Here is a 27,430-nt window from a genome sequence, read left to right as displayed (position 1 = left end):
CAGCTTTCTTTTTTGTTTGCTTAGCAAAATTCTCTTACAAGATCCATCTGCCAGCACAGATCAGAACATGGATGTAGCATGGTTAGACCTTTGAGATAAAGGGAAAACATGCAAGTAAAAATGCTGACCTGGTTACAGAGTCACTCTGCTACTCTGTGGCAGCCAGTGCGTGTTGGAGGCATGCCGGTCAGAAACGAACGAACCTCTAACCTTGGGCTCTTGACAACTACATTTCATTTCATTAGTAACCACCTCCAAGTGGTGTGTACAGAGATGATTTCAATTCTGCCTCTGAAACAAAGGAGTATGAACTGGGCAGCAGGTTAAAACAATCTACACCCATGTATTTTGCAGCTAGATGTGTCTCTAATTGGACAGGCTGATAAGTTGTATTTGGTCATAAAGAACCTTGCCTCTGCTCTTTTCACATCTTACAAAACAAAATTGAGGCACGTAAGGAATTTCCATGTCCCATTGTGGAAATGGGGAAGAGGTCCTGGAAAAGTACCCTTTGTTTTTTTCATAAATTCTAAAGGAAAAAAGAGCAGCCCCAGTACAAGATTGAAAGCAGCAGAAACAAAATTAAGGTTTGACTTTGTCCGGAAAGCAGCCCTGACCCCAATCTATTAAAGAACTGCTCCTGATTACAGTTAAAGCTATTGGTAGCATGATGGAATTGAAGGTGCACAGAGAGCTGATTTCAGGCTCTCCTCCATGCACTGTTTAGTTTCTGGGTCTCATCCTTGTAAAGTCCCCCTGTCCATATTTACGCACTTGATGTCCTTTGTTAGATACGATTGAGTGAGTCCCCTCCCAACTCTAATACAAATTCAGGAGGAGAACTGAAGCAATGGCCAGTGCTTGCAGTTTTGTTTAAAGGGCAATTATAGGCAGAACGTGATTAATGAGAAATGGCCCCTTTTTGTTGTAGTTAATGCTAACTGAATAGAGCCAGAGGGATTATATGCAGTACATACAGGAGAACACTAGAGGGAGCTTAGCAAAAGGAAGGACTCAGAGCAAAACAAGATGGTAGAGCTGTGATGGGTCTGGAGCACTCAGACTAAACCCAGTGGAGCACATATTAGATACAGCAGCTTGAGGGCTGCACCTAATTTACCTGGCTGGGAACAGATTGCAACCCCTTTCGTCTGTAATACAGAAGGCAGAGGATGGGGATTGCAGTCCCAGCATGCAATGTTCTATTTCCATGTTGCTCAGGATGCAGATTTACATGCTGGGATGTTTAGTCCATGGGCCTGACCTGTGTACTAAAGACACAGAAGTCAATTGGCTGGATTTGGCTTCTGGGCCATGCCAGAACCCCCTCTTGGCCAACCGTGCAAGATTTTAAACCATACTTATCTCCTCTATAGATGTCTCACAAAGTTTTCTAAAGGTTAACATTTGGCATAGATTTCCAATCCTGGGAGTCAGAAGATATGGTTTCTAGTCCTTCAACATCTTCCCCCAGGCTGAACCAGGCTGTTTCAGTACAGCCCGCCCTACATGGTCCAAAATCATGAGTCAGGACTAGAAAAGTCATGAGTTCTTGTTTTTTGTTTTTAATTTGTTCTTTTTATTTGTCTTTTGAATTTCAAGCTTTTCTCTGTAATCACAAAGCCTAGAAAGTTATCTTTTTCATTTTAATGAAGGCTGAGATTCTGCCATCATGAGAAGATTCCAAGAGCTGTAGTTTTAAGAAAAACAGAAAATATCATGAGACTCAGAATAAAATCATGAGAATTTAGCAACAAGACGATTTACTTTGGGAAAGAGTTGAGAGGGAAAATGTATTATTTATAAATGCTGAGGTATGTTCCAATAGTACACAGGTGCTGGGTAAATACCTAGATAGATTCCCAGCCCTTCCACGGGTTCGCTGCATCACACTGGGACTGCCACTTCCCCTCTGTGGGCCTCAGTTTCCCCATACAGAAAAGGAGGATGACGATACTTCCCTCCCCCCCAGTAGCATTAAGCAGTCAAGACTCATTACCGTTTGCAGAGCACTTTGAGCTCCTCAGCTGGATGGTGCCAGAGGAGGATGACTAATAATAATAAACATGATTTCAAACCCAGCAGGGGAACTCCATACTCAGGTGAAAGGAAGGGGAAGAAAAAAAATTCTGAGCCAAGCTGTCAGCTGCCATCGCAGGGAAGAAAGTGTTTGTAGAAAGTGCACTATCTGCTGGTTGTTCACCAACTCATTTTAGAAGTGCTGAGCACCACAGAAATGCACTTTCCACATTTGCACAGATGATAAAGTGCTCAGCACCACAACCAAGCTGATGATGTCACCGAGGGCTTGTGTGAACAATCCATTCTCTAGTTCGCTTCTTGGCTTTAGGCCAGCCCTTCGAGTTTAGTTTGTTTAAAAAAAATGAAAAAGAAAAAAAACTTTAAAAAGCTGAAATGCTTTTGCCACAACTTGCCCCCTTTTCTTTCCTCTTATTAAGCTCTATTGGTTGCTGCTCTGACATGCAGAGACACTTTCTGCAAATGAATTGTGGGCTCCATGTCTGCTCCCGTTAAATATCACCCTGGCCCCGATTGTGCCTCTTAGTGCAATGCCTGAATTTTTGCTCTTACTGATTTTCTGAGCCCAGGAATGATGCCAGCCTCTCAGTCACAGAGCCAGCACAGTTGATCAGTGAGCTCATGATTCCTTGTTCTTATCCCATCTCAGATGCTGACTGTCTCTGGTTTGGGGCAATTTGCTAGCTTCTCTGCCTCTCTTTCTGTAAAATGGGGATAAAGGAGTATTCTGGGAGGGCTAAATGGATGCAGAGTGCTATGTAAAAGCACAATGTTTTTGGTGTTAACTTTGAGCCATCTCACAAAAGACTTGTAGTCCAATATGATTTGCCTTTCAGTGTTCATCTGTCTCTAGTACCACAAGCTGGGTGTCTAGTCACCCTCAAGGCTGCAAGAAATGGCTAACTTGTAAGGGTGCAGTCCTACAAGCTCTCAGCTAGCAGATCCCCAGTTGAAGTCAATGGGAACTCTGTGCATGGAGGCCTTTCCAGCTCTGGCCTTGAACTGGTGATATAAACAGGTGTCTCCATCTCTTCCTAGCCACAGCCATTGTACGTACTGCATAGGCTCTCTCATACCTGCAGGAGGCTGGGTACCGGGCAGAAAGCAAGAAAACCCTTTAATTTCTTATACAATTCAGTTTTGGGGAGAAACCTGATGAATTGTGCTGGTGTCGGAGTGAGGAAAGAGGCTTTGTTGCAAGCTTCTAAATACGGTAGGAAGAGCTGAAAATAGTGAGACCCGTTCGCCCTTCAGCGATTTCACTTTGCAGAGCCTCATGCAGGCCTCTTTGGCACCACTTCTGCGGGGCTCAGCCATGCCTCCCAAGCCTGCAGTTGTGCTTTGAATTGATCGCAGAAGGGTTGAATCAGGGTTTGCTGACTCAGGGCTGAACCCGACTTGCTCTGGTCTACTCTGAGTGGTAAATTGTGCTCAGCATCCTGCCGGCCAACTTGATGTCTCGCCATCTTATTCCAATATGATGCGATGTACTAGAGACAGTACCCTTACTGCAAGCTCTTGCGGGCGGAGACCTTGTCACCTAATTGTCTAAAAGCACCTTCAGTTTTGTAGTGCATCGTAAATAATAATCTTATGGCTGCATGCGGCCCAGTTTGGACTTTGCCCTGAAATCCTGAGCATGTTGGGTGGTTTGGGGGTTCCTTGCAGAGATTTCTAGAGCCATAATATTAATAACCTGGAAACAAACAAGTGGTTTTTTATTAACTTAATCTCAGGCATGTTTCTGTAATAACAAAATGCTCCAGGATGTAGTTTGTATCAAGGCCATTGTTGCTCCTCCTACGACTCTGTATGCAGCTCACTTAGGTCAGCAAGGAGGAAAGTGTGGGTGCTTGGCTTTAATGGTACCTTCTACCTGGTTTTGTCATTACCTCTTAGGGAATGAGGCCTCTCACTGTCTGGTGAGTAAAATAAATTACCCCCAGCAGCCGCTAGTGCTGATCATCTGAAATGGTGGAACCCACTTAAATGAATAATAATTAAAGAAATAAATTTCCTCGGCACCAGCCTAAAAACTTTTTGTTCAGCAATAAAGGCAGAGCCCTCTGCAATGACTCGTTCGCTGCCTGTGCAGCAGAAGAGAAAGGAACAATGATAATGTGACCTATTAAAGGAATCATTGTGGTTAAAAGAATATTCTCCCTGGGTGCCAAGGTCATGCATTAAACAGGTTTAGCAGAACAAATTGTGTTTAATGGTGCAGAAGTACCGCACAGGGATGGATGAAAGCTGCACCATTTGGTGGGAGCTGCATCAAAAGTCCTTTCCCTTTAGAAGTAGGCAAAATAATGGAAGCCTTGGAAGAACCCATTAAGGTAATCCAAGGAGAAGCCCATCAGAGGGAGCATCCGTCAGCTGTGATCACCTGTGCGGAGTGTTAATCGCTCCTGGTACGTTAATTTCACTTCCTTTGTGGGGATTTAAACAAGTAAAATGGATTTTGTTCTGGTGAAACGTAGGAGAAAACGACAGCCCTGTGCACCAAAGTCCTCTATCCACAGAACAGGCAGGGTGGGGCCTTTACTCCAACCACTCGACCTCCACTCTGACCTGGAGCATTCTGCCTCCTGAGATGAGAGCTGAGTTCCGTCTGTGGCCCATTTGCTCCTTGATCTCTGCTGCAACTGTATGTGGTGACCAGCTGTGCTTTCTTAATGTGCTCCTATCAAGGGACTCTCTCAATCTTTTTTGGTAAATGGGAATGTTACCTTTGTATGGTACCCTCCTCCAGTGCTAGGCATCCCTGACTCAATAAGTCCTCCATCAGCTCCTCTCAAGCTTTTTCTATGGAAAATCTGATTTCCCTATATATAAAGCAATAGCATATACAAAGTGTCCTTCACATCTTGGATGCTGGCATTCTTTCCTTCCTAAATAGTTGGACTGATCATTAACCAAGCTAATACTGTGCAATAATTACAGCTAATATTGGTGAAAAGGAAAATATTCAATGTACATCCAATTTGTGTGTGTGTATGTGTGGATATATATGTGTGTGTGTTAATTGACCTTCCATCTATTCTGATCTATTCAATATCAGTTCCTAAACTGCACTCATCACCGTAGTATCTGAGTGCCTCCCAGTAGAGTGTTAAGCAGCGTGACTACATATCTGTCACGTGTTTTCTGTTCCCTTAGTCTTGCCCCAGGAGAAGCAGCATGTCTAGTGGAGTGTCTTATTTTGGGACTTGGTGTGGTGAAGTTTGTGATGCGCCTTTAGTTTCTGGGGGAGTTCGTTCCACAGTTTCAGATCAGTCCCTAAGAAGGTTCTGCATACAGCTCTCTAGTCAACACATTTTATAAGACACTGAACATTTTCTCCCAGACAGCCCTCATGAGGCTGGCTGTGAAATTATCCAGTGCCCCTCCCCAGGGGCTATGGAGATGAGGGTAACAGATGAAGGGATCTCTTGACTGATGATCAGCTTTATTTGTGTCACAGTTGCTGGGATGACCTTAAAGGCAAAGATCGACATTGACATGATGGTGTTGGAAGAGAAACACTGCGTTGGAGCCCACTGGTTTTAAATACGTTTTGTGGTTGCAGAACAGCTTAAGCAGAGAGAAACCCGGACTTCTTTGTTCTTTTAAAATAAAATTACCAAAAAGTTGAGATACTTTGTGATAGACTCAGTAGAAGATCCTCGAGTAGCTGGATTGACAGGACAAGGCTACTGTGCAGTTTGGCTGATGATTCATTCAAAGGATTGAAAGAAAAGTCGTTAGGCTCTCGACCCCACTATTAATCATAGCTGTAATCATGCATTTAATGAACATGACAGTTCCTGTTCCCTCCGGAGAGACACAAGGAGTCTCGCAGCTGAGTTAGGTACAACAATCACTTTTCAGCACACTTGCTTGATAACGCTGAGAACTGCCAGAGCAGGCAGTGTCAGGTACAGATGATGTATTGAGAGGAACAGCCCCTTTACATGGGCTGTTTATTTTCTTACGGATGATGTGCCTCAGATGGACAAAATCATTAATTTAAAAAAAAGATACAGTAGCCCCTTATGCAAGATATAAAATACCAAGCCCACTGCGGCTGTGCTTGTGCAATCAGTTAAAAACTCCTTAACGTGCAGTTCCTTGATGCAATCTGCAGCAGCCCCCCCCCCCCCCCCGGCCCTGTTGTGCTCACTGCTGCCTTCTGAATGTGCGCCTGGGAAGGAGTGTTATATGCATCTGTTTACATCGGTACATCAGGAGCGTTCCAGGGTATGGGGGAAAGCAGAATCTGGCATGCGTGACTTGCCATGCAGATCCAAGAGCAGTATTTACTCCTGGATTTGAAGTTAGACCAATTGTTGAATCAGCTTGTGGCTCCCAAGTTGCTGAGAGTCGTCTGTCATTTAGAGAGAGGCCTAAATCGGAATCTGATCTTATTATTATTTATTAATTATTTGAATAAATAATTACACCTGGGAGCCCTAGTCTTTTCCCTGGATCTAAACCTATCACTACAGCTTTGTGTTCCTAAAACTTGAAGGAACCTGTTTCCCTTCTCTGGTTCTACTACAGCTCAATATGCAGAAATTTTGCAAGGCCAGCTCTGATTTCGTCACACACGCAATGCTTTGGATGGGAAGGAGACATGTCAGGTGTAGTCCAGTCTCCACCTCTGACCATCAGCACTAAACTGCCTTTGGGTTTCCCCCCCTTCTTCTCTCTCTTCCCCCTCCCCCCCGCAATTGAGGAGGGTTTATGACTTCAGAATCTTTCAGAGACATCTGAGTAGGTGAGGGCGAGCTCTGTGCAAGAGTTTGCACCGTGATCACCAGCATTAGCAGGTTCTTTTAGCAAGAGTAGTGAGAAGAATCAAGAAAGTAACGACTTGAGTCATTACCACTGTTTACTAAATTAACCCGGCCCCTGCACCTGCTGTGTTGATGCCACTGAAGCGGATGGAATGTGCGGTGCAACGGATGGGCCTGTTCTGTGTATACTCTGCAGTGTCTATGTTTTACCTGGGGTACCCTTCCTGAACAGAGCTTTGAGAGCCAGGAACTGCTGAGTTCTAATACTTGGCCTTGCACTGACTCCCACTATTTGGCCTTTCTCCCTTAGTTTCCCCATCTGCAAAATAGGCGCAATCTATCCCTTGCAGCAGTGTTTGCAGTGTCCATTAATAACTGAAGTGTTTTGAAGATGAAAAGTGTAGTGTAAATACTAAATATTAGCAGCCCAAACTTTGTGATTATTTTTTTAACTGCCTCACTTTTTGATTGACTGACTTGAGATACTTTCAAAGGGCTTGATTTCCAGGGGGCAGGTGCTCAGGATTTGTCAGACCCCTTTACAGTTGCCTAGACAAACACCTGCCAAGAGTGACCTAGGTGTACTTCATCCTGCCTCGGTATGATGAGGTGGACTAGATCAGGGGTTTTCAACCTTTTCCTTTCTGAAATCTCCCTCCTTCCAAAATATGCCTCAAAACTCCAGAGCCCACCTGTGCCACAACAACTGGCTTTCTGCATATAAAAGCCGGGGTGAGGGGGTAGCAAGCAGGGAGATTGCTGGGGGCCCCACACCACAGGGGGTACCACTAGGCTAAGTTGTTCAGGCTTCTGCTACAGCCCCAGGTGGCAGGGCTCAGTCCCCCAGGCTTCAGCCCCATGCAGTGGGACTTCGGCTTTCTGCTGGGTCTCAGTGAGTCCAACGCTGGTCCTGCTTGGCAGACCACCTGAGACCTGCTTGCAGCCCCCAGGATCCTGGTTGAGAACCACTGAACTAGATGACCTCTAGAGATCCCTTCCAGCCAGGGCTTTGGAACAGAGCCTGGACCAGTAGGTTTTTACCTGGAGCTGGAGCGGAGCCGGAGCGGAGCAATTCAAAAATTTGATTGCTCCAAATCCCTGCTTCCAGCCCAACATTTCAGTGATTCTGTGATAAACGGCTCCTAAAGTCAGTAATCAGATTTGAGAATCTGGGCCAGCGTTGTTAGGTAGATGGATCCACTTGCAGGATTGTGGCCACAGATTGTATCTCTGATGTGTCTTGTTGTTGTTGTTTTTTTTCCCCAAAGATTTGCAAAATATGTTGCATGTGTTTTAAAATTCTTTTTGCACAAGGGAAACACTTCAAAAAATTGAGACATTTGTCCTGGGTAAGAGCCTAGCATATTAAACCCACTTCTGGACTGTTAAAGGCTAATACATAATGATGCAGTTTTTTTAACCAAGAGCATTAAGTCAGCAATGGACTGTTTCCAACTGTGTAAATATTTAGGCAGTTTTTAAATAGTTTTCAGAGCAGGTTCAGTTTGGGTAAATAATTAGGCAGCTTTCTAAAATGCAAGTAGCGCTATGAAGCAATTGCTGTTCCAGCTATCGGTCTATTGGTTTTTGTTCTATCAGTTAAAAATTCCAGCCACACATTTTTCTAACTTTTGCAATAGACAAGAATGACTCTGGGTTGTTGTAACTCTGTGTTTAGGATGTTAGTTATTTGCAGTAAAATCCCTTAAGGGGAAATATGCACTGTTCATGCGTCGTAGCACGTTTTTAATCCTTAATCTCTTGACAGTTTTAAATGTCCATATAATGGTGTGGCTCCTTGCCAGACCGCGTGTTAGAAGAATACAAAAGTTGTGTAAATAGCATAGATAGATTTTTTTTTTTTCACATAGACATTTAAAATCAGCTACATGGAAATTGTTAGCTCTATCTTTTCATAATGACTCTTGGCAAAGACTTGGTGGGTCAAATTACTTCAAACAGCAAGCTGGTTTGCAAGCACAGAAATGCATATGCAACTGACAGTCTACATTTGCATGCGATTACAGATGAGAATCAAATAGAGGCGTTTTATGCAGCATTTGGAGAGATCACTTTGTCCAGTTCTGGTGTCCACGCTTTAAAAAGGATGTTGAAAAACTGGAGAGAGCTCAGGGAAGAGCTACAAAAAATCCGTCAAGATCTAAAGAGCAGGCCTTACAGAGGGAGGCCTCAGGAGCACATTCTGCTTAGCTGATCGAAGAGAAGGGTACTAGGTGACTCTTGAGCCCAGGCTGTGAGCGCCTACCGTGGGAAGAGGGAGCTGATGTCTACCAGATATCACGAGAGGACGTCGTTGGAAGATTAAGTTAGACAAATTTAAACGGGAAGTGATTTAACAGGTGGTTTAAAAGTCATGAACCACTGGTGCGGCTTCTCAAAGAAAGAGGTAGATTTTCCATGACTTACACTCTTTAAATCCATCTATTGGGTGTCCTTTGAAAATATCTGCTCCAGCTCAAACATAACTTATTCGGCTGGATGCAGCAATCGCTGGGTGATGTTCTCTGCCAGTGCTATTAAATCAATGGTTCCCAACCTACTTCCCATTGTGGGCTGCATATGCAGCTTTCTGTATATTATATGGGCCACATCCACACAATATATATTCTACCTATTTGGCCATGAGGTGGTCACATGGGCCGCAGCTGTGTGCTGATTGGGCCGCAAGTGGACCGCGGGCTGCAGGTTGAAAACCAGTGGACTAGATGATCATGATGGTCCCCTCTGTCTTTAAAATGTCTGACTCTAATGGTAGATCAGGAAACTTAGGTTCTAGTCCCAACTGAGCCACTTATTTGCAGTGTCCCTATGGCTGTTCGCCTCATCTCAGTGTGCTTCAGTATCCCCATCCATAAAATGAGATCATAAACCAATACCCACTCTGAGGGTGTTTGGAGGTTCCTGGATGAAAGACGTTCTGTAAGTGCCCTGTATTCTTTATTATTGATGAGGAACATTCAAGTGGCTATTCTATGTGTGCAAGCTTCCAGTAGGCTTATATGGTTGTGCACAAAGGGAAGTGCTCAAATTTAGCATAATTTGTCCCACAAATGGGCCTTTCGTTCCCCAAATAAGAGACCCCCCCCACAATTCCTTGGGCGTGGCTGGCAAAACTCAGCATGAGTTGGATTTGTCCTCCTGTTTGATAAGCCTGATTTCACTTAAGAGCCTCGTGGCTGAGCTGAGATCTGTTTTGCCTCTGAATAGCTGAAGGTCTCTACACAATCACCTCCTTCCCTCTCGTATTAAGTTGAGCCTGAGAGAGGTAAGGGGGGAGATGGAGAGAGACAGGAGGAGAGTGGCTCTGCAGATTGGCTGACAGCAGGCAATGAAGAGCCCAGCAGCCTGACCTCCCCTTCTATATCACTCCGTGGCCCAGGGCACAAGTTCGTTCCACATCCTCAGTTTGTCACTTAGCCGCTCAGTATATGGCATTGCACCACCAGGCCCAGTGCTTTGACTGGTGGAATCCCATTTGTCTCCATAAAGTCAATTCTTACAATGTAAACTGGCTCCCTGCTAAGAGACGCTTGCATCTGCAGCTGCTACATGTCGACACTGGACTGTAGTCGCATGTCAGAACGATCCCTTCAGAGCTGGCCACTGTCTTCCCCGCAGCATCAGGTTTGTCTAGTCAAATGCTTACCTGTCTGCTGGAAGCCTCACAAGATGTTCGCTGGTTGCAGATGGTCTGGGGCTGGGGCTCAGCATGTGGCCTTGGTGGAATCAGACCAATTGGACAGACCTGCCTCTGGTGTTAGTCAGGGTCTGGAAGCCAGGGTTCCCGAGTTTTATTCCTGGCTCTCCTGGTGACTCACTGTGGAACCTTGAGGCAAGATATTTAACCCCTCTTTGTACCTCAGTTTTCCCCTTCTGTAAAATAGGGATGATAATGTTTCTTAGTTTGACGCTTCTGTGGTGTTTGTAGGGTCCCTGGCGATGACTGATTGGATCCAAGGTGCTATAGAATTGCAGAGCAATAACACTTCATTAGCAGATAGTATAATGCGAGTGAGGAAAGGGGAAAGAAAAATGCAGCTGTATGTGGGCTCCCGACCTCTCTTGGAGAGGAGAGACAGCCAACCATAATACAAAACACTGGAGCATGTGATAGGGAATCGTCTGCGCAGACATCTGGTGTCTGAGCAGATAGATGCATTGGCTAATCTTTTCCACCTCTGACTTCTGCAATTCTCTGAAACTATCACCAAAGCCATAGTCATTGGTAACGATCCTTTCTGCAAACAGGGCTCATGAAATCAAGAGATTGTTCCTCTAAAAACTGTGGTTTCTCGTTGTTACACCCCTACTGCATTTGGAACCAAGGGTGGGCCCACGCTGCAGGTGAAGATGTAATGATACAGGCTTTAAAATGTAGCTTTCATCTAACTGGTGGCAGTAGCGGCATTAGTACAAGTGCCAGGGATTCTGGATACACAGCTGGGCAGCTAGTCCTCAGATTTAATCTAACATGGGTAACACGGTCTCATTGCAGTTACACCCTCAGTTGCAGTGCCGGAGTACCCTAAGGGTATGTCTACACTACGGGATTATTCCGATTTTACATTAACCGGTTTTGTAAAACAGATTGTATAAAGTCGAGTGCACGCGGCCACACTAAGCACATTAATTCGGTGGTGTGCGTCCATGTGCCGAGGCTAGCGTCGATTTCTGGAGCGTTGTACTGTGGGTAGCTATCCCGTAACTATCCCATAGTTCCTGCAGTCTCCCTTGCCCATTGAATTCTGGGTTGAGATCCCAATGCATGATGGGCAAAAACAGTGTCACGGGTGATTCTGGGTAAAGTCGTCACTCAAATCGTTCCTCCGTGAAAGCAGGCAGCAGACACATTTGCAGCGCCTTTTTCCTTGGATTGCCCTGGCAGACACATAGCAGGCAACCATGGAGCCTGTTTTGCCTTTTGTCACTGTCACTGTATGTGTACTGGATGCCGCTGACAGAGCGGTACTGCATGCTACACAGCAGCAGTCCTTTGCCTTTGCAAGGTAGCAGAGAGGGTTACCATCCTATTGCACTGTCTGCCATTGTAAATTGGTGATGAGATGGTGTTATCAGTCCATTCTGTATCGCTGCTGCGCCATTGTAACTGGCGATGAGATGACGGTTATCAATCATTTGTACCGTCTGCTGCTGTCATGGTGCTCCTGGCGGCTTCGCTGAGGTGGCTGGGGGCGCATGGACAAAAATGGGAATGATTCCCCAAGTCATTCCTTCTTTATTGTTTGTTCTAAAAATAGAGTCAGTCCCTGCCTAGAATATGGGGCCAGTCTACTAGAGAGCCAAGAACACAGCCACTCCGGGACAGAGCCCCAGAGATCCCGCAGAAATGATGAGCTGCATGCCATTCTAGGGGGTGCCCCTCAACAACCCCACCCGTTGCTTCCCTCCTCCTACACACCTCCTAGGCTACTGTGGCAGTGTCCGCCCCAATTTGTGTGATGAAGTAATAAAGAATGCAGGAATAGAACACTGACTTTTTAGCGAGATAAAATGAGAGGGAGGCAGCCTCCCGCTGCTATGATAGTCCGCAGGAGTACAGAATCTTTTCTTTAAGACCGAAAAGGGGGCAGGGCTGATGGAGCTCAGGCTCCAGCTGCTATGATGAGGATGGTTACCCAGCATTTTGCACAATCTGCCAGGAATGACAGGAGTCATTCCCATTTTTACCCAGGCACCCCCGGCCGACCCTCACCGAGGCCAGCCAGGAGCACTCACTGGATGACGATGTTTCCCACCATTTTGTACCACCTGCCATCAGAAAGGAAGGGAGGGATGCTGCGTTAGTGCCGCAGCACACAATCTACCAGCAGCGTGCAGTAACATATGGTGACATTGAAAATGGCAAGAAACGATTTTTTTTCTTTTCTTTACGGGGGGGGGTAAGGGGGGAAATTTGACGACGATATACCCTGAACCACCCCGGATAATGTGTTTGACCCTACAGGCCAGTGGGAGCTCAGCAAGCACTGCAAAGTTTTTCGGTGACTGCGGGGACTGTGGGATACTGAGTCCTTCATAACCGACCTTCCCCTCCATGAGCGTCCATTTGATTTGCTGTTGGCTTCCATTACGCTTGTACGCAGCACGGTGCTGAGTCGCTTGCTGTTGCCTCTGTCTACTCATAGCCTGGAGATTTTTTTCAAATGCTTTGTCCATTTCAATCGTCTGTAGGAGAGCTCTTGATAGAACAGATTTGTCTCGCCATACAGCGATCTGATCCAGTTCTCCCGTACTTGTCCGACTGGCTGGAGCTCTTTTTGGATTTGGAACTGCATGGCACTCGTTACGCTGATCAGAGCTTCACGGTGGGCAAACAGGAAATGAAATTCAAAAGTTCGCAGGGCTTTTCCTGTCTACCTGGCCAGTGCATCCGAGTTCAGATTGCTGTCCAGAGCGGTCACAATGGTGCACTGTGGGATACCTCCTGGAGGCCAATACCGTCGATTTGTGGCCACGCTGACCCTAATCCGACATGCAACACTGATTTCAGTGCTACTCCTCTCGTCAGGGAGTACAGAAACCTGTTTAAAGAGCCCTTTATATCGATATAAAGGGCATCGTTGTGTGGACGGGTGCAGGGTTAAATTGGTTTAACGCTGCTAAATTCGGTATAAACGCGTAGTGTAGACCAGGCCTAAGATACACCACAAGCTCTAGCCACCCATTCAGCAAAGCACTCAAGCATGCTTTTAAAGTCCATCCTTCTTCAGCAAAGCATTTAAACATCGATGTAAAAGCAAGCAGTTGTTTAAGGGCTTTGCTGAATTCATGGCCCTAATCTTAGGATATATCGACATAATGCCGCAGTTAGACACCTGCGGCAGGCCTGTGCCAGCTGACTCAGGTTCACAAGGCTCAGGCTAAGGGGCTATTAAATAGCCGTGTAGATGTCCAGGCTTGGGCTGGAGCACAGGCTCTAGGACCCAGTGAGGTGGAGGGCTCCCAGAGCTTGCCTGAACATCTACCACAATTAAACAGCCCCCAAGCTGGAGTCAACTGGCACACGCCCGCAGTGGGTTTTTAGCTGCAGTGTAGACATACCCATGGCAGATTCCAAGTACTGCTCTCACTGAAATATACAAATAACTTCAAAAGGAGTGTGTGAACTGTATTTACTCTGCTATAAGTGTCCCTTTTCCAGGGACTGCATTGCTGTGGCAGGGAATAAAATACAGTTCATTACGTAGGTTCAGCTTCATGCTAGGGTTTGTACCATGTACTCACATTCAGGAGCCTCACGCAGGGATCCTTATTAAACTAGAAACAGTCAGGAGGCCTTTTATTTATTTATTCGTTTAGTTAAACATGGATTTCTTTTTTTAATTCCCCAAGAAGTGAAGGTTCTGCAAAATGCTAAACACCTTCTGCTCTTTAGGTTCAGTACAGAATTGGTTGAACTTTTTAGCACCTTTCCACTCCGACATGTTTTTGTTTTAGTGCCTGTTTTCAAGCAAGCTAGTTTATGTGCATTTTTTAACACTGAAAACTATTTGAAAAGGTGCCTGGCTGTTCTTGTCAAAACTCCCACAGTGAGGCAGGCTCTGCAGAAGGGGGAAGGCAGAAACGAGCAGAAAGTAAAGTTAAAAAAAAAAAAAAAAAAAAGAAAAGAAAAGATGCAAAATAAATGCAGCTGCAACTTAAGCGACCGGTTCATATTCTGTTAGATTGCAACAAAACCAAATCCAGTTGTCGGCAAATTGTATCAGTCTATTAGCTGGCCAGATGTTCGCAGTGACTGACTGCTTTCATTTTCGCTCCATGGCTGGGATGTTTGATGCCTCTGATAGACAGGCATGTGACACCCACTCCTGGATTGCGACTGCGCCAGCGTTTTATTTGCACACGGAACAGATGGGGCTATGCCGTCACCGGCGGGCCGAGTGACAGCTCGAGCGATGGGAAAGCTCATTGACACGCTATCAAATTCCACTCGCTCACTCGGTAACACACTTGGGCTGGCAGGTGAGTGACTGAGCTGCACTCTTACCACCTGGAACTCCAAGATACAGACCTTTTTTCATTTGATTTTAATTCCCTCTTTCATGTCCCAGTCAAGGCCAATTTAATCATGTGTGTACATGTACACGAGTCAGTCAGTCTGAATGTGAGGGAGCGCGGGGCATCCCCACGTCTGCAACAACAGGGATTTGGAGGGTTCTGAAGTGTCTCCCAGCATTCTGACTCTCAGGCACGTGGCTGCCTGGTTCTCTCACACACGCTCAGGGCCATGTGTGGGGTTAGGAAGGAATTGTGCCCCAGGTCAGATTGGCAGGGACCTTGTGGGAGTTTTGCCTTCCTTGGTAGCACAGGGCGTGGGTCACTTGCTGGGATTTACCTGGGTACTTAATAATTGAGCTGCCATAGTGGGGCCCACAGGCACTGGTGCCCCTTACGCAGGCAGGGAGAGGCTTACAAGATCAGGACTGTGTGTCCTTCGAGCGATTTGATACCCAACCTGCTCCTCAGAGGAGGATTTTGCGATGCTCCTTCACACCAACCTGAAGGTCCAGAGCGTTTTTGCTCCAGTGCCAGCCCAACCCTCTCCCAGGTTCCTTGTTTCCTTCTCTCTTGCTGTTTAATCTCCTGAGGCACCAGCAGCATCCAAGCCCACAAAGAGTGTATTCACCCCTGTGTGAACTTTGCATGCCACCTCCTGTATGTTAATCAATAAGATATTGAGTGTCTCATGAATTCCAGCTAAATTCTTGGCTCTGAATGAATTGTAATGAGTGTGTCTGTTTTTCTTTCTCTCTCTGAACAGCAAGGTTGGATTGTACAGCCGGCAGCCTCGGTTATTCTCCTCCCAGCTGTCTGCACAGATCAGCTACAAGCCGATACATTGCAAGGTCTGTATTCCCAAGAAAGAATGGCAAGATCCACTTTCGCAGGGTGCCCATGACGTATGCACATATTGGTGCAAGTAGCCTGATATCCAGCTGTTTAACTGGCCATTTAGCTGATGGGGCTTCTGATTGCTAAGCTGGTGGTTTTCTCCTGCCGTCTGCTATGAGTTTGCAGTAAATGAAACAAAATGACATGGTTTCTATTTTGGAAGCTTGCATCTAGTGGCAGTGTCCTGTGCTGAGACCCAACTCCTGTCCTGGGCACAGAATGTAATGTTACATGTCTGCCCCGTCTGAATAACCCCTTTCACAACGACTTTCCTCTAGGTCCAGGTTCGGTGTTCTCATGGGACAGCTGTATCTCTGTCTTGAATATTTCAACAGTCCTCATATAGTCAGAATATAGCAGTAGAGATATATTACCGACCGCCTGACCAGGATGGTGATAGTGACTGTGAAATGCTCAGGGAGATTAGAAAGGCTATTAAAATAAAAAGCTCAATAATAATGGAAGATTTCAACTCTCCCCACACTGACTGGGTACATGTCACCTCAGGACGGGATGTAGAGATAAAGTCTCTTGACACCTTAAATAACTGCTTCTTGGAGCAGCTGGTCCTGGAACCCACAAGGGGAGAGGCAATTCTTGATTTAGTCCTAAGTGGAGTACAGGATCAGATCCAAGAGGTGACTATAGCTGGACTGCTTGGTAATAGTGACCATAATATAATTAAATTTTACATCCCTGTGGCAGGGAAAAACACTACAGTGGCCCAACACTGTAGCATTTAATTTCAGAAAGGGGAAATACACAAAAATGAGGTTAGTTAAACAGAAAATAAAAGGTACAGCTCCAAAAGTGAAATCCTTGCAAGCTGCGTGGAAACTTTTTAAAGACCCATAATAGAGGCTCAACTTAAATGTATTCCCCAAATTAAAAAACACAGTAAGAGAACCAGAAAAGAGCCACCATGGCTAAACAACAAAGTAAAAGTAGTAGTTAGAGGCAAAAAGGCATCCTTTAAAAAGTGGAAGTTAAATCCTAGTGAGGAAAATAGGAGCATAACTATTAGCCAGGATGGGCAGGGATGGCATCCCTAGCCTCTGTTTGCCAAAAGCTGGAAATGGGCAACAGGGGATGGATCACTTGTGATCACTGTTCATTCCCTCTGGGGCACCTGACATTGGCCACTGTCGGCAGACCGGATATGAGCTAGATGGACCTTTGGTCTGACCCGGTTGTTGGCCGTTCTTATGCCCTGGTTGGCTATTGAATGCAGCCCAGTTTGCTTTAGCATTGTCAATGTCTGTGCTGCCCCTTTCTTTCCAGCTCCCTAGTGAAGGACTTGGGTGGCTTTTCCAAGCCATGTTGGTTGTGTTGGTGGAACCTGTTGATCAGGGTGCCAATACCTCTGCTGTTGCTACCAGTGAACGGCAGGTCATCAGCCTTGGCAATCATAAAGCAAAATGTAAAGGGAACGAGATTGCTTATTCCAGCCACGTAATGCCCTGATGACCTTGGTTGTGCCTGTCTTTTCCTTTGTGCAGCAGACACGAAGTCTTTCATAGACTATTTAAGCATTTTGAACTGCAGGCAATGCTCTCTTTGCTTATAATAGATTAAAATGGCTCCAGAGTTGCGTTGATTCCATGGTATAATTCCTAGCGTAATTCCTGGCTGCAGCTTGTTGTGACCTTTCTTGAGGGCGAGTGATGCACCAGTAGTTTTCAGCACTCTGTTGGATAGTCCATCAGGTGTCTGACTGTTAGGTATATGCTGCATAAGAGAGATTATCCTCTGGAAACAGGCATTGTGGGGTTCCTTACTTGTGTCTTGATGACTCTGGAATAAATTTCCTCAGTGTGAAAATTAAAGAGTGGCTTTTTAGTCTGCCTAAAAAGCTTCCCCTGGGATCGGAGAGTCAAGCTGGGTTCTTTTCTTGATTGTGCGTCATTACTATAAAAAAAAAATTTGCTGTCAGAATTTAGCCAACAATAGAATCCAGCTCACCGACTGCGCTGTGACTATGCAGCTCTCATTGGAAGAAAATGAAACAGTCATTTAGGTCAGTGAATTCAGCAGCTCTGGCTAGATACACATTATGGAGATCTATTGAGTAAGAAGAAGCTGTTTTTAAATAATCACTTTCCAACCAGAGTCTCAGTAAAGAATTGTCTCTTTTTGGAGGCTCCTAAAGCCAAACAGTCACATGCCTTGCAGCAGTCATTTAGGGAACAGTGCAACAAATCTGTAATTGCTAGTCTGCCTTGACACATGTTTTTCCAAGACAACGTTTGAAGACAGCCATTTGCAGCTGAAAAGTTGACTACTCCTCTTCTGCTGCAAGGGGATGGCGGGGAGTTTAACTTCAGGGAACACTAGACAGCAAGTAAATATTGACGAAAAATGTATTTTCCCCAGGTAGACTCCTTATGTCAATGCTGATCCTGGGGGATATCATGTTATCAGCCTAGTACATACTCTGGCACCCAGTGGGACTGGGAAATCAAGACTGTGGAGGGATATGGTTATCCCTGATCTCTGAAGAAGCAACACATGCAAAATGGGAAGTGAATTGGAGGAATTTAGTTTTGTGTGCACCCATCAGAAGTATTGTGCTCTCTAAAAGCTTTGTTCAGCTCTCTTCTTCCACGTAATTAGCTGCACGCAGAGAAAGCAAACATCAGCCCTCTCACTCTGTTTTACCAGAGACAGATCTCGATGCATCCCCTGGACCTACTGGTCTCCTGGAACATGGGAACTCTATAGTCACCAGGTAACTACAGTAAAGCTGTGTTATCTGGCACTATACCAACCATAAAGCTCTAGAAATCGGCATTTCTGATATCTCCATAAAAGTTTGGTTGGCTCAGAACTGGCAATCTCCCTCCCTGACTTCGCGTGGCTCCCTGGAAGTGGCGACATGTCCCTGCTGCTCCTAGATGGAGTAACAGTCACAGGAGCTCCGTGTGCTGCCCCCATCCCGCCCTGAGTGCTGGCTCCACAGCTTTCACCAGCCAACAGCCAGTGGGAGCTGCAGGGCCTGTGCCTTTGGGTGGAGGCAGCGTGCAGAGCTGCCTGGCTGTGCCTCTGCCTAGGAGCAGCAGAGACATGGTACAGCTTGTGAGGAGCTGCCCGAGGTGAGCACTGCCCAGATCCGACACCCCGAGCCCCGTCCCGCTCCCCAATCCCATGCCCCAAGCCTGAACGCTGCACTTCCTCCCATGCCCCAGCCCTGAGTCCCCTCCCTCCATTGGTAAATATAACTCTTAGTTAACTGGAATTTTTGACTAACTGGCACCCCCCATTTCCCCAATATGCCGGATAACAAAGCTTTTCCTGTACCTGGATATTTCTGTCTCCTCAGCTAGAAGTTTATCATGGGCTCCGACTGTCATAAGATGTGGGCTAAACAACCTTTGAAATACTTGGTAGCTTCCTCTGGTATCTGCAGGTGGTGGGTTGTTCATTGATATTTGGTGTTATCGTATGCTCCTACAAGGAACATGTAGGTCCAAATTCACTGAGGCCCTTAAATATGTGCCTACTTTTAAGTGCATGAGAACTTGGTGGAACATCTCTCATGCTTAAAGTTAGGCATGTGCTGCAGTACCCTCCAAATCGGGACTTTAATTATTGTTCACATGCTGTGTGAAGTACACGCACAGAGCAAGACAAGCTGCGATCTGTGCTATGTCGTGTTTGTAAAAATAGGTTGTAGTTCTTCAAAGCTGCAGTCAGCTCTTCCCCTATTCCAGAGGCATCCTGCAACATGGACTTCATAGGGCAATTTTTTAGAAATACTGGGTAAAATTTTCAAAGCACCTAAGTGACTTAGGAACCTGAAGCTCATTGAAATTCAATGAGACTGAGGCTCCTATGTGTTTAAATCACTTTTGAAAGTTGGATTGGGCTTCTGTGTCACATAGGTACTTTTGAAACATTTACCCTAGACTCTTGTGTTTGATGGAAAGAAAACTTCCCAGTATGTTGTAAGGATGCTGCCTTGAAGTTAGCAATGTTATGTAAATATCTCTTTGTTCCTCTATTTAGCCGAGCTGTTCAGCGGAGTTTAGCCATCATTCGTCAGGCCAAGCAGAAGAAAGTGAAGAAGGAGTATTGTATGTACTACAACCGCTTTGGCAAATGTAACCGTGGGGAGAGCTGTCCCTACATCCATGATCCGGAAAAAGTAGCTGTCTGCACCAGGTGGGCTCATGAACATGTAACTTTTCCCTTCACAAGTGCATACTTGTGCTTCATCTCAATATGGTTGGACACAGAACTCACCTGCAATCAGTCCTTGCCTCTGTCACACGTTTTAGTGGAACAGACCAAACAGTAGCAATACTTTGAACTAGTATAGAATTTTACATCTTCAAAGTGCGTGTCATGCCAGTAAAACATTATTTGAACCATGGAGCATGTGAATGAGAGAGAGGGGAAGAGATTTGCTTTACTACATGTAATGATGGCCTTAAATCCGGAGATTGTCTTTCATCCCAAAGGATGCCAGAACATTCTTTGGTAAGTTTTTAACAGGAACCACAAACACACAGATTTCTGAGAATCATAACAACGTTGGTTTGGAAGGGGCCTCGAAAGGCCATCAAGTCCAGCCCCCTGTGCTGAGGCAGGACCACGTAAACTTAGACCATCCCTAACAGGTGCTTGTCCAACCTGTTGTTAAAAACCTCCAGTGATGGTGATTCCACAACCTCCCATGGAAGCCAGTCCCAGTGCTTAATTATCCTTATAGTTAAAAAGTTTTTCCGAATATCTGACTTAAATCTCCCTTGCTGCACATTAAACCGATTACTTCTTGTTCTACCTTCAGTGGACATGGAGAGCAACTGATCACCTTCCTTTTTTTAACAATCCTTAACATGTTTGACGACTGTTATCAGGACTCCGCCTCAGCCGCCTTTGTTCAAAATGAAACGTGGTCAGGTTTTCTAAACTTTTTTTTCATTCTTGTTACTCTCCTTTGGATTCTCTCTGATTTGTGCACATCTTTCTTGAAGTGTGTTTTCCAGAACTGGACACAGTACTTCTGCTGAAGCCTCACCAGGGCCAAGTAGAGCAGGACAATTATCATCCACACTGACATACCTGGTTTAAACACACATTAGTAATAATTCCAGCATATAGCCATAAGTCTTGATACACACCAAGTACATACATCACACAAGAATATCATAGACTATCAGGATTGGTAGGGACCTCAGGAGGTCATCTAGTCCAATCCCCTGCTCAAAGCAGGACCAATCTCCAACTAAATTATCCCAGCCAGGGCTTTGTCAAGCCATGCCTTAAAAACCTCTGAGGAAGGAGATTCCACCCCCTCCCTAAGTAACCCATTCCAGTGCTTCACCACGCTCCTGGTGAAAAAGGTTTTCCTAATATCCAACCTAAACCACCCCCACTGCAGCTTGAGACCATTACTCCTTGTTCTGTCATCTGGTACCACTGAGAACAGTCTAGATCCATCCTCTTTGGAACCCCCTTTCAGGTAGTTGAAAGCAGCTATCAAATCCCCCCTCATTCTTCTCTTCTGCAGACTAAAACAATCTCAGTTCCTCAGCCTCTTCCTCAATACGTCATGTGCTCCACCCCTAATTCTTTTTTGTTGCCATTCCACTGCTGGACTCTTTCCAATTTTTCCACTTCCTTTTGTAATGTGGCCCAAAACTGGAACACGTATCCAGATGAGCCTCACCAATGTGAATAGAGGGGAATGATCATGTCTCGATGTGCTGGCAATGCCCTACTTATACAGCCCAAAATGCAGTAGCCTCTTGGCAACTATTGACTCCTATCCACTCTCATCCCACGGTCACCTCTAGATCCTTTTCTGGCAGAAACTGCTGCCTAGTGTCATTTGGTCACTAGTCTGTAGCAGTGCATGGGATCTTCATCCCTATGCAGGACTTCTGCCGTCTTGTTGAACCTGATCAGATTTCTTTTGGCCCAATCCTCTAATTTGTCTAAGTTCCTCTATATCCTATCCCTATCCTCCAGCATATCCACCAGTCCTCCCAGTTTAGTGTCATTTGCAGACTTCCCGAGAGTGCAGTTCACGCCATCTTCCAGATCATTAATGAAGATATTGAACAAAACCGGCCCCAGGACCAACCCTTGGGGCACTCCGCTTGATTCTGGCTGTCAACTAGACATGGAGCCATTGATCACTACCCATTGAGCCCAATGATCTGGCCAGCTTTCTATTCACCTTATAGTCTGTTGATCCAGCCCATACTACTTTAACTTGCTGGCAAGAATACTGTGGGAGACCGTATCAATGGTTAATCAATATTAATGGTCAGTGACCTATTAGTTTTCAAATGATGCCTCACGTGGCATATTTTGTACAAAGATTATTGCCATAGTGCGTAGGGTGTGAATACGGGGATGCATAGGGTCACAATCCCCCAGAATGGTACTACCTTTTTCACAGCTGCTTCACATTGCTGACTCACGTTCCATTTGTGATCCGATTTAACCCCCAGATCTATTTCATTAGTACCAGTACCTAGCCAGTTATTCCCCATTTTGTAATTGTGTATTTGATTTTTCCTTCCTAAGTGCAAAGTACTTTGCACTTGTCTTTAGTTAATTTCATCTTGTTGATTTCAAACCACTTTTATAATTTGTCAAGGTGGTTTTGAATTCTAACCCTATACTCCAAAGTGTTTGAAACCCCTCCCAGCTTGATGTCATCCACACATTTTATAAGTGTACTCTCCACTCCATTATCCAAGTCATTATAGAAAAATATTGAAGAATACCAGACCCAGGACAAAGGACCCCACTAGATATTACCGTCCCCAACCCCCTCAGTTTGACATTGAGCCATTGATAACTACTCTTTGAGTACAGTCTTTCAACCAGTTGTGAACCCACCTTTTGTAATTTCATCTAGATCATATTTCCGTAATAATTAAGTTATTTTCTTATGGCAAAAGATCAAAGGTAGTAACTCGTGTAGCCTGTCTGAGAATCAGCATTAATGTTAAATCAGCATGTACCACTGGCTAGCATGAAGTTCTACAGCCCTTAAATTTAATAATAAAGCTTAGAACTTACTGTCAAGCACTGATTCGTCTCGCCTCTATGAGGCCAAGTATTGTCTCTGGTGGCTGGGGAAAGTGAGGCAGAGAGTAAATGATTTAACCAAGGCCACAGGGGGAGTAGTCCCACAAGGGTAAGTTCTTTCACCAATCCTGTTCAGCATGTACATTCCGCCACTAGGCGAACTGGGCAGGTGACACAGACATCAGAGCAGTGTGGGGTTTTAGCTGCAGGACTCGTTAGCCTGCACTTTACAAAAGTCTGTCGTCTTCTTCCTCCCTTCCCATGTTTATTTTATGCCAATGGTTTTAAGAAGATTATAATCCAATTTAGCAGATCAAGTATAAAACACCTGTCCTGGGGAGCATATCTAGAATTCAGTAAAGGAGGAATTGCTTCTGGTTTAACATCTAACAGGTGTGAGCTTCTCTGCCTCTCAGGTTAGGTTTTCCCCTTGATGGAGCACGTGAAGATGTAAGATATTTGTACTCTGTTGCAACCACCCTCCTCTCCAGCATGCGCCATATGCACAAACCTGCTTTCAGCCCAGTCTGTTTTTCTGGAACTGAGACATTACGCATGCAAACATTTCCTAGCGCCCCTCACTGTGGGCTAGGCCCTCTGTACAAACCGCTCTGTGACTCTGAATGTTGAGGGGGGGATGTTCTGAAAATGCCTCTGAGATGGGAAAGAGACTGTGCTGCAGTCAGACATTGTTTTATAGCTAATCCCAGGTAACAAACAGTTAAAGTTACTTCAGGACCCATCCACAGGCCCAGGCCTTTCAGAACAGGGGAATGCCAAGCTAAGGGAAAAGTTCCCAACATTCCAGGCCACCTGGACATCTCTGTCAATGATCCACATGCAGACATCGCTTCTGCTTCCAACTCTGACCTCCTCTGCTCCTCACAGAGCACCAACAGACCTTGCTGGAGCTGCGTGCTCACACATCCAAAGCTGCTGCAGATTGCTGCTGCTAAGGTTGGGGCGAAGGTTTGGCGTTAGTGGTTTGCTTTCTGTCACACAGTAGTTGTGCTGACTCCAGTCTTGCTTATTGTCCTACACGCTCCACCAAAAAAAACTATTTTACAAATGACTGATTAGACAAGTAACATATTGCAGACACGTTCCTCATGCCTCCTCCTGGGGTCCAATCCTGTGGCATTCTTAAGATACTCAGCACCTTGCAGGATTGAGCCCTACAATTCTGGGTGCCAGCAAATGAGCCCTGTGGCATTAGATGCTGGGCGAGGTGTGTCTGAAATGAAGACATGAAACATTTTTTAAACTAGGGGTCTGTGGTGCACCTATTTCATACTCCACTTCCAACCTATGCCAGTACAGATGCTTCCCGACTTAAACCATCGTTCTGGTCCGGAAAGCCTTGCGTGACCCGAATTTGACCTAAGTCAGAAACATGTATTCTGCAAGCATAAAAAACAAACATTTACAACAAAAAGATTGCATTGACCGTAATCCTATTGTTATCCTGGCACACTGAAGGCTGCATTTTGGTGGTGGATGACAATGGGCTTAATTGGAAGATGAGGAAGGAGAAGAGGAGACAGGCATGATTTGAATGAAATAAAAGGGTGAAATAACAGAAATACAGTATCACTGAAATAACATGAGTCTGAGAGGCTGTGAGAGCGCAAAGCCTTCCCTTGTAGGAGATGCTACCGCTGTATTCCTCCGCACACCACACTACAGTTATTTTGCGTTCCCGTACGCTATGCAATATTTTCCACGACTCAAAAATTTTATTTACGCCTTATGGAACTTTTTTGCATAAGTCGGGTCTTGTGTAACCCGGGGAGTGTCTGTACTGTGCTTGTTAAACATTTAAGCCATGATCCAGGCAGTATCTTCCCCAGGGTTAGTCTGACTTCATGTAAACCCTCCAGTAAATCCATTATTTTTTCCTCAAAGCACAGGCAACAGTCTCCAGTAGGGGATGGCAGCCCATTTCTGTCCTAAACTGTGTAATTTTGAATGCTGCTGCATACTGAGATGTTCCTCTCCAGAGGATGCCATCTCTTTACATATCCTTTTGTAGCAACATGCCAGGAGTGGAGAGGGATCATACCTGTGTGGATCTTACATACCACTGACCTAAGGAGTCATTCTCTGTGGCAACACTTGTGGAGCTTGTCATGCCAATAAAACCTCATTGAATTGAACTGAATTGTGTGTCGGTTGCAATCTGGAAAGTTCTGTGGGATGCTACAGGTTGAGATGATTGGTGGCTGGGAAAGGATATTTCTTTATTACAGAGAAGCATTGAAGACTGTTCTCAGCTCATCTTACTTGCCCCTATTGCTGTAAAACATTTGAAAAATTAACAGTTTTGCTTCCATCATTTCTTACCCAACTGTTAATGTTATGATATTATTCTTTTAAAAAGTCATCTTAAATCATTTCTCCTTTAAGAAAATGCCTCTTCAGATCCCCACTCCTGCTGCTAGAAATCATTTGGATTGCATCCATAAACTTACACAGTGCTTTACAGAGATGAAGGCACATTCCCTGCTGCGATAAATGTCGGTTAAGTCATAGCGGCACAAGCAGTGCTGTGTAACTCCAAGAGGGTGCATCACATCGAGAGACTGTATTTGGAGGATTCCGGTAACTGACAGAGTTGGGTCTGAATGTGTCTATCTGAATTTAAAAATCCACTATCGCTGTGGTATCTAAATACTGATTAATCGGAAGACGCTGACTCTAAATGCCTACACATATTTTAGGGTCTTGTTTTCAGAATCTTGAGCTCTGATCTTCATCCAGAGTTCATATATTATCCCCTGTGTCTTTTAATCCAGACCTTAAATACCCCTGAACAGGAGACCAGGCCTTCCTTTGTCTCTGTTCACTACTGGACAGAGTGAAGTCCCAGTGCAACTGGATCCTTTGGGCACTGCCAAAGTATAAATAATCCTCCTGATAACCGCAGGGTTTCAAACACTCCATCTGTAGTTTGTAGCTCCGGTCCCTCTGGTTACTGATCTGCAACTTAGTTTTCTAGAATTCGTTCATGAGCCATCACTTGCTCTTTTAGGGGAAAAGATAAGTACTAGTTTAATACGTGAAATGGGCTTTAATAGGAAATGTATGGAGCAGTTATGTAATGTTCACTTGAACTGTGCCTCAGGCTAATACAAATATGAAATGGTGAGTCCAGGGATATTCTCTGTGTTTAAAATAGCATGTTTCTGTGAACTGTTTGTAATACGCTGGATCTGTCTCTAAACCCTTTTCCGGTTCTTTGGCAGATTTCTCCGTGGCACATGCAAGAAGACTGATGGGACATGTTCATTTTCACACAAAGTTTCTAAAGATAAGGTCTGTATGGTTTTCTAATGAGCACATTCCAGCTTTATGAGAGAGTTGACCTAAGGAAGCAATGCTTCTGCTGGTTGTAGGGAAGTCTATGCTATAGAGTGTTTCAAATTGAGTTCATCTGCAGTTTGCTTGCCAAGCTGTTCAGGCTCATTACGAGGTCCTAGCTTATAATGAGAGAAGAGTATGCCTCTTAAACCAACTTGGTGAATCAGTATATTAGTGCATTAAGCAGCAAATTTGAGACTTAGAGCATTTGGGGCTGTTTGCAGTGCTGGTAACGTGTCTGGTTAAGGGGTATTTAAGCTCTTGAGATCAGAACAAAAGCACACACAGTCAGAGCATTTGCCATCTCTTTAAGACTGTGCTTCATTCTAAATCACTCCACAGCTGGGGTCAGACCAAGAGACTGTTGGAACGTATGGTAGTTAGGAAACATAAATTAACTTTTTTTTTTAAAGAAAAGCTAGACAATGAAACTGTCTGGCAGAATGATTTTTAATTTCATCATTTTCACTCTGCTTGAAAGTATTCGGAGCTCTTTCGTTTTATTACACAGACTAAGGTTGAGAGATAATTAGATTTTCTTTTAGCGATTATTGGCTGATAATTTAGCAGGTTAATCTTCATTCGCTGGATAGGACTTCAAATTGGAAGTAACTTGTGAGGTCTCAATCCGGCAAAGCATGTAAGCACATGCCTAAATGAAACCCTGGGACTTAAGAATGTGCTTAACTTACATGCTTGGGTTCTTTGCTGAGGAGGGTTGGACTTCGCCCCTCTTCAGCACACACTTAAGTGGTTTGCTGAGTCAGGGCCTGTATGAATGAGAGAGAAGTTCTCAAGCCCTAGACAGAGAGTCAGAACAAAGGCTAGAGAGGCTAATGTCCAAGCCAGAAGGGTTTATTCCCCTAGGAGCCCATGCTCCCACAGCAGCAGGAATCACGGTAGCAGAAGCAGTTCGGCCTTCATGTTCTGCTCTAGTGATGGAGGTGCAAGAGGCTGGGGTGTGAAAGGGAAAAGATCCTTCCGCAACAGTCCATAAACGCTATGCCTCCCCAGTCCATCGTGTCACTCAGTAATTGTTCCAGCCCCACTGTGCATAATTCTGGCATGTAGTTTGCCTACATCAGCTTTAGTGCAGCTTTAAGGACAGGAATCAAAGCACCAGAAAGCTGTCAGATCAGGAAGCATTGCTTTTGTTGCTTGTCCCACAGATCATCCAAAGATACCGTCATAAATCACCCTGGAGATGCCACCTTCCGGTCTCTCCTTTCTCCAGTCCCTATTGGTTAAATGTCTCTCTCTTCCATTCATAA

General features: G+C 45.1%; 1 protein-coding gene across 1 annotated transcript in view; it reads left to right on the top strand.

The window, feature by feature from the left end:
• Nucleotides 1-27,430, top strand: part of ZC3H3 (zinc finger CCCH-type containing 3) — a 365,042-nt gene that overhangs the window by 218,796 nt on the left and 118,816 nt on the right. The window contains exons 6-8 of the mRNA XM_075063298.1: nt 15,622-15,706; nt 19,758-19,913; nt 26,045-26,114. Of these exons, the coding sequence (XP_074919399.1) occupies nt 15,622-15,706; nt 19,758-19,913; nt 26,045-26,114 (311 nt within the window). The remainder of the gene's footprint in view (nt 1-15,621; nt 15,707-19,757; nt 19,914-26,044; nt 26,115-27,430) is intronic.

The sequence above is a fragment of the Chelonoidis abingdonii genome, chromosome 2, assembly GCF_003597395.2.
Source record: "Chelonoidis abingdonii isolate Lonesome George chromosome 2, CheloAbing_2.0, whole genome shotgun sequence".
Taxonomy (NCBI): domain Eukaryota; kingdom Metazoa; phylum Chordata; order Testudines; family Testudinidae; genus Chelonoidis; species Chelonoidis abingdonii.
The sequence above is the reverse complement of the archived record's forward strand: the minus strand, read 5'-3'. Positions and strand labels throughout refer to the sequence as shown.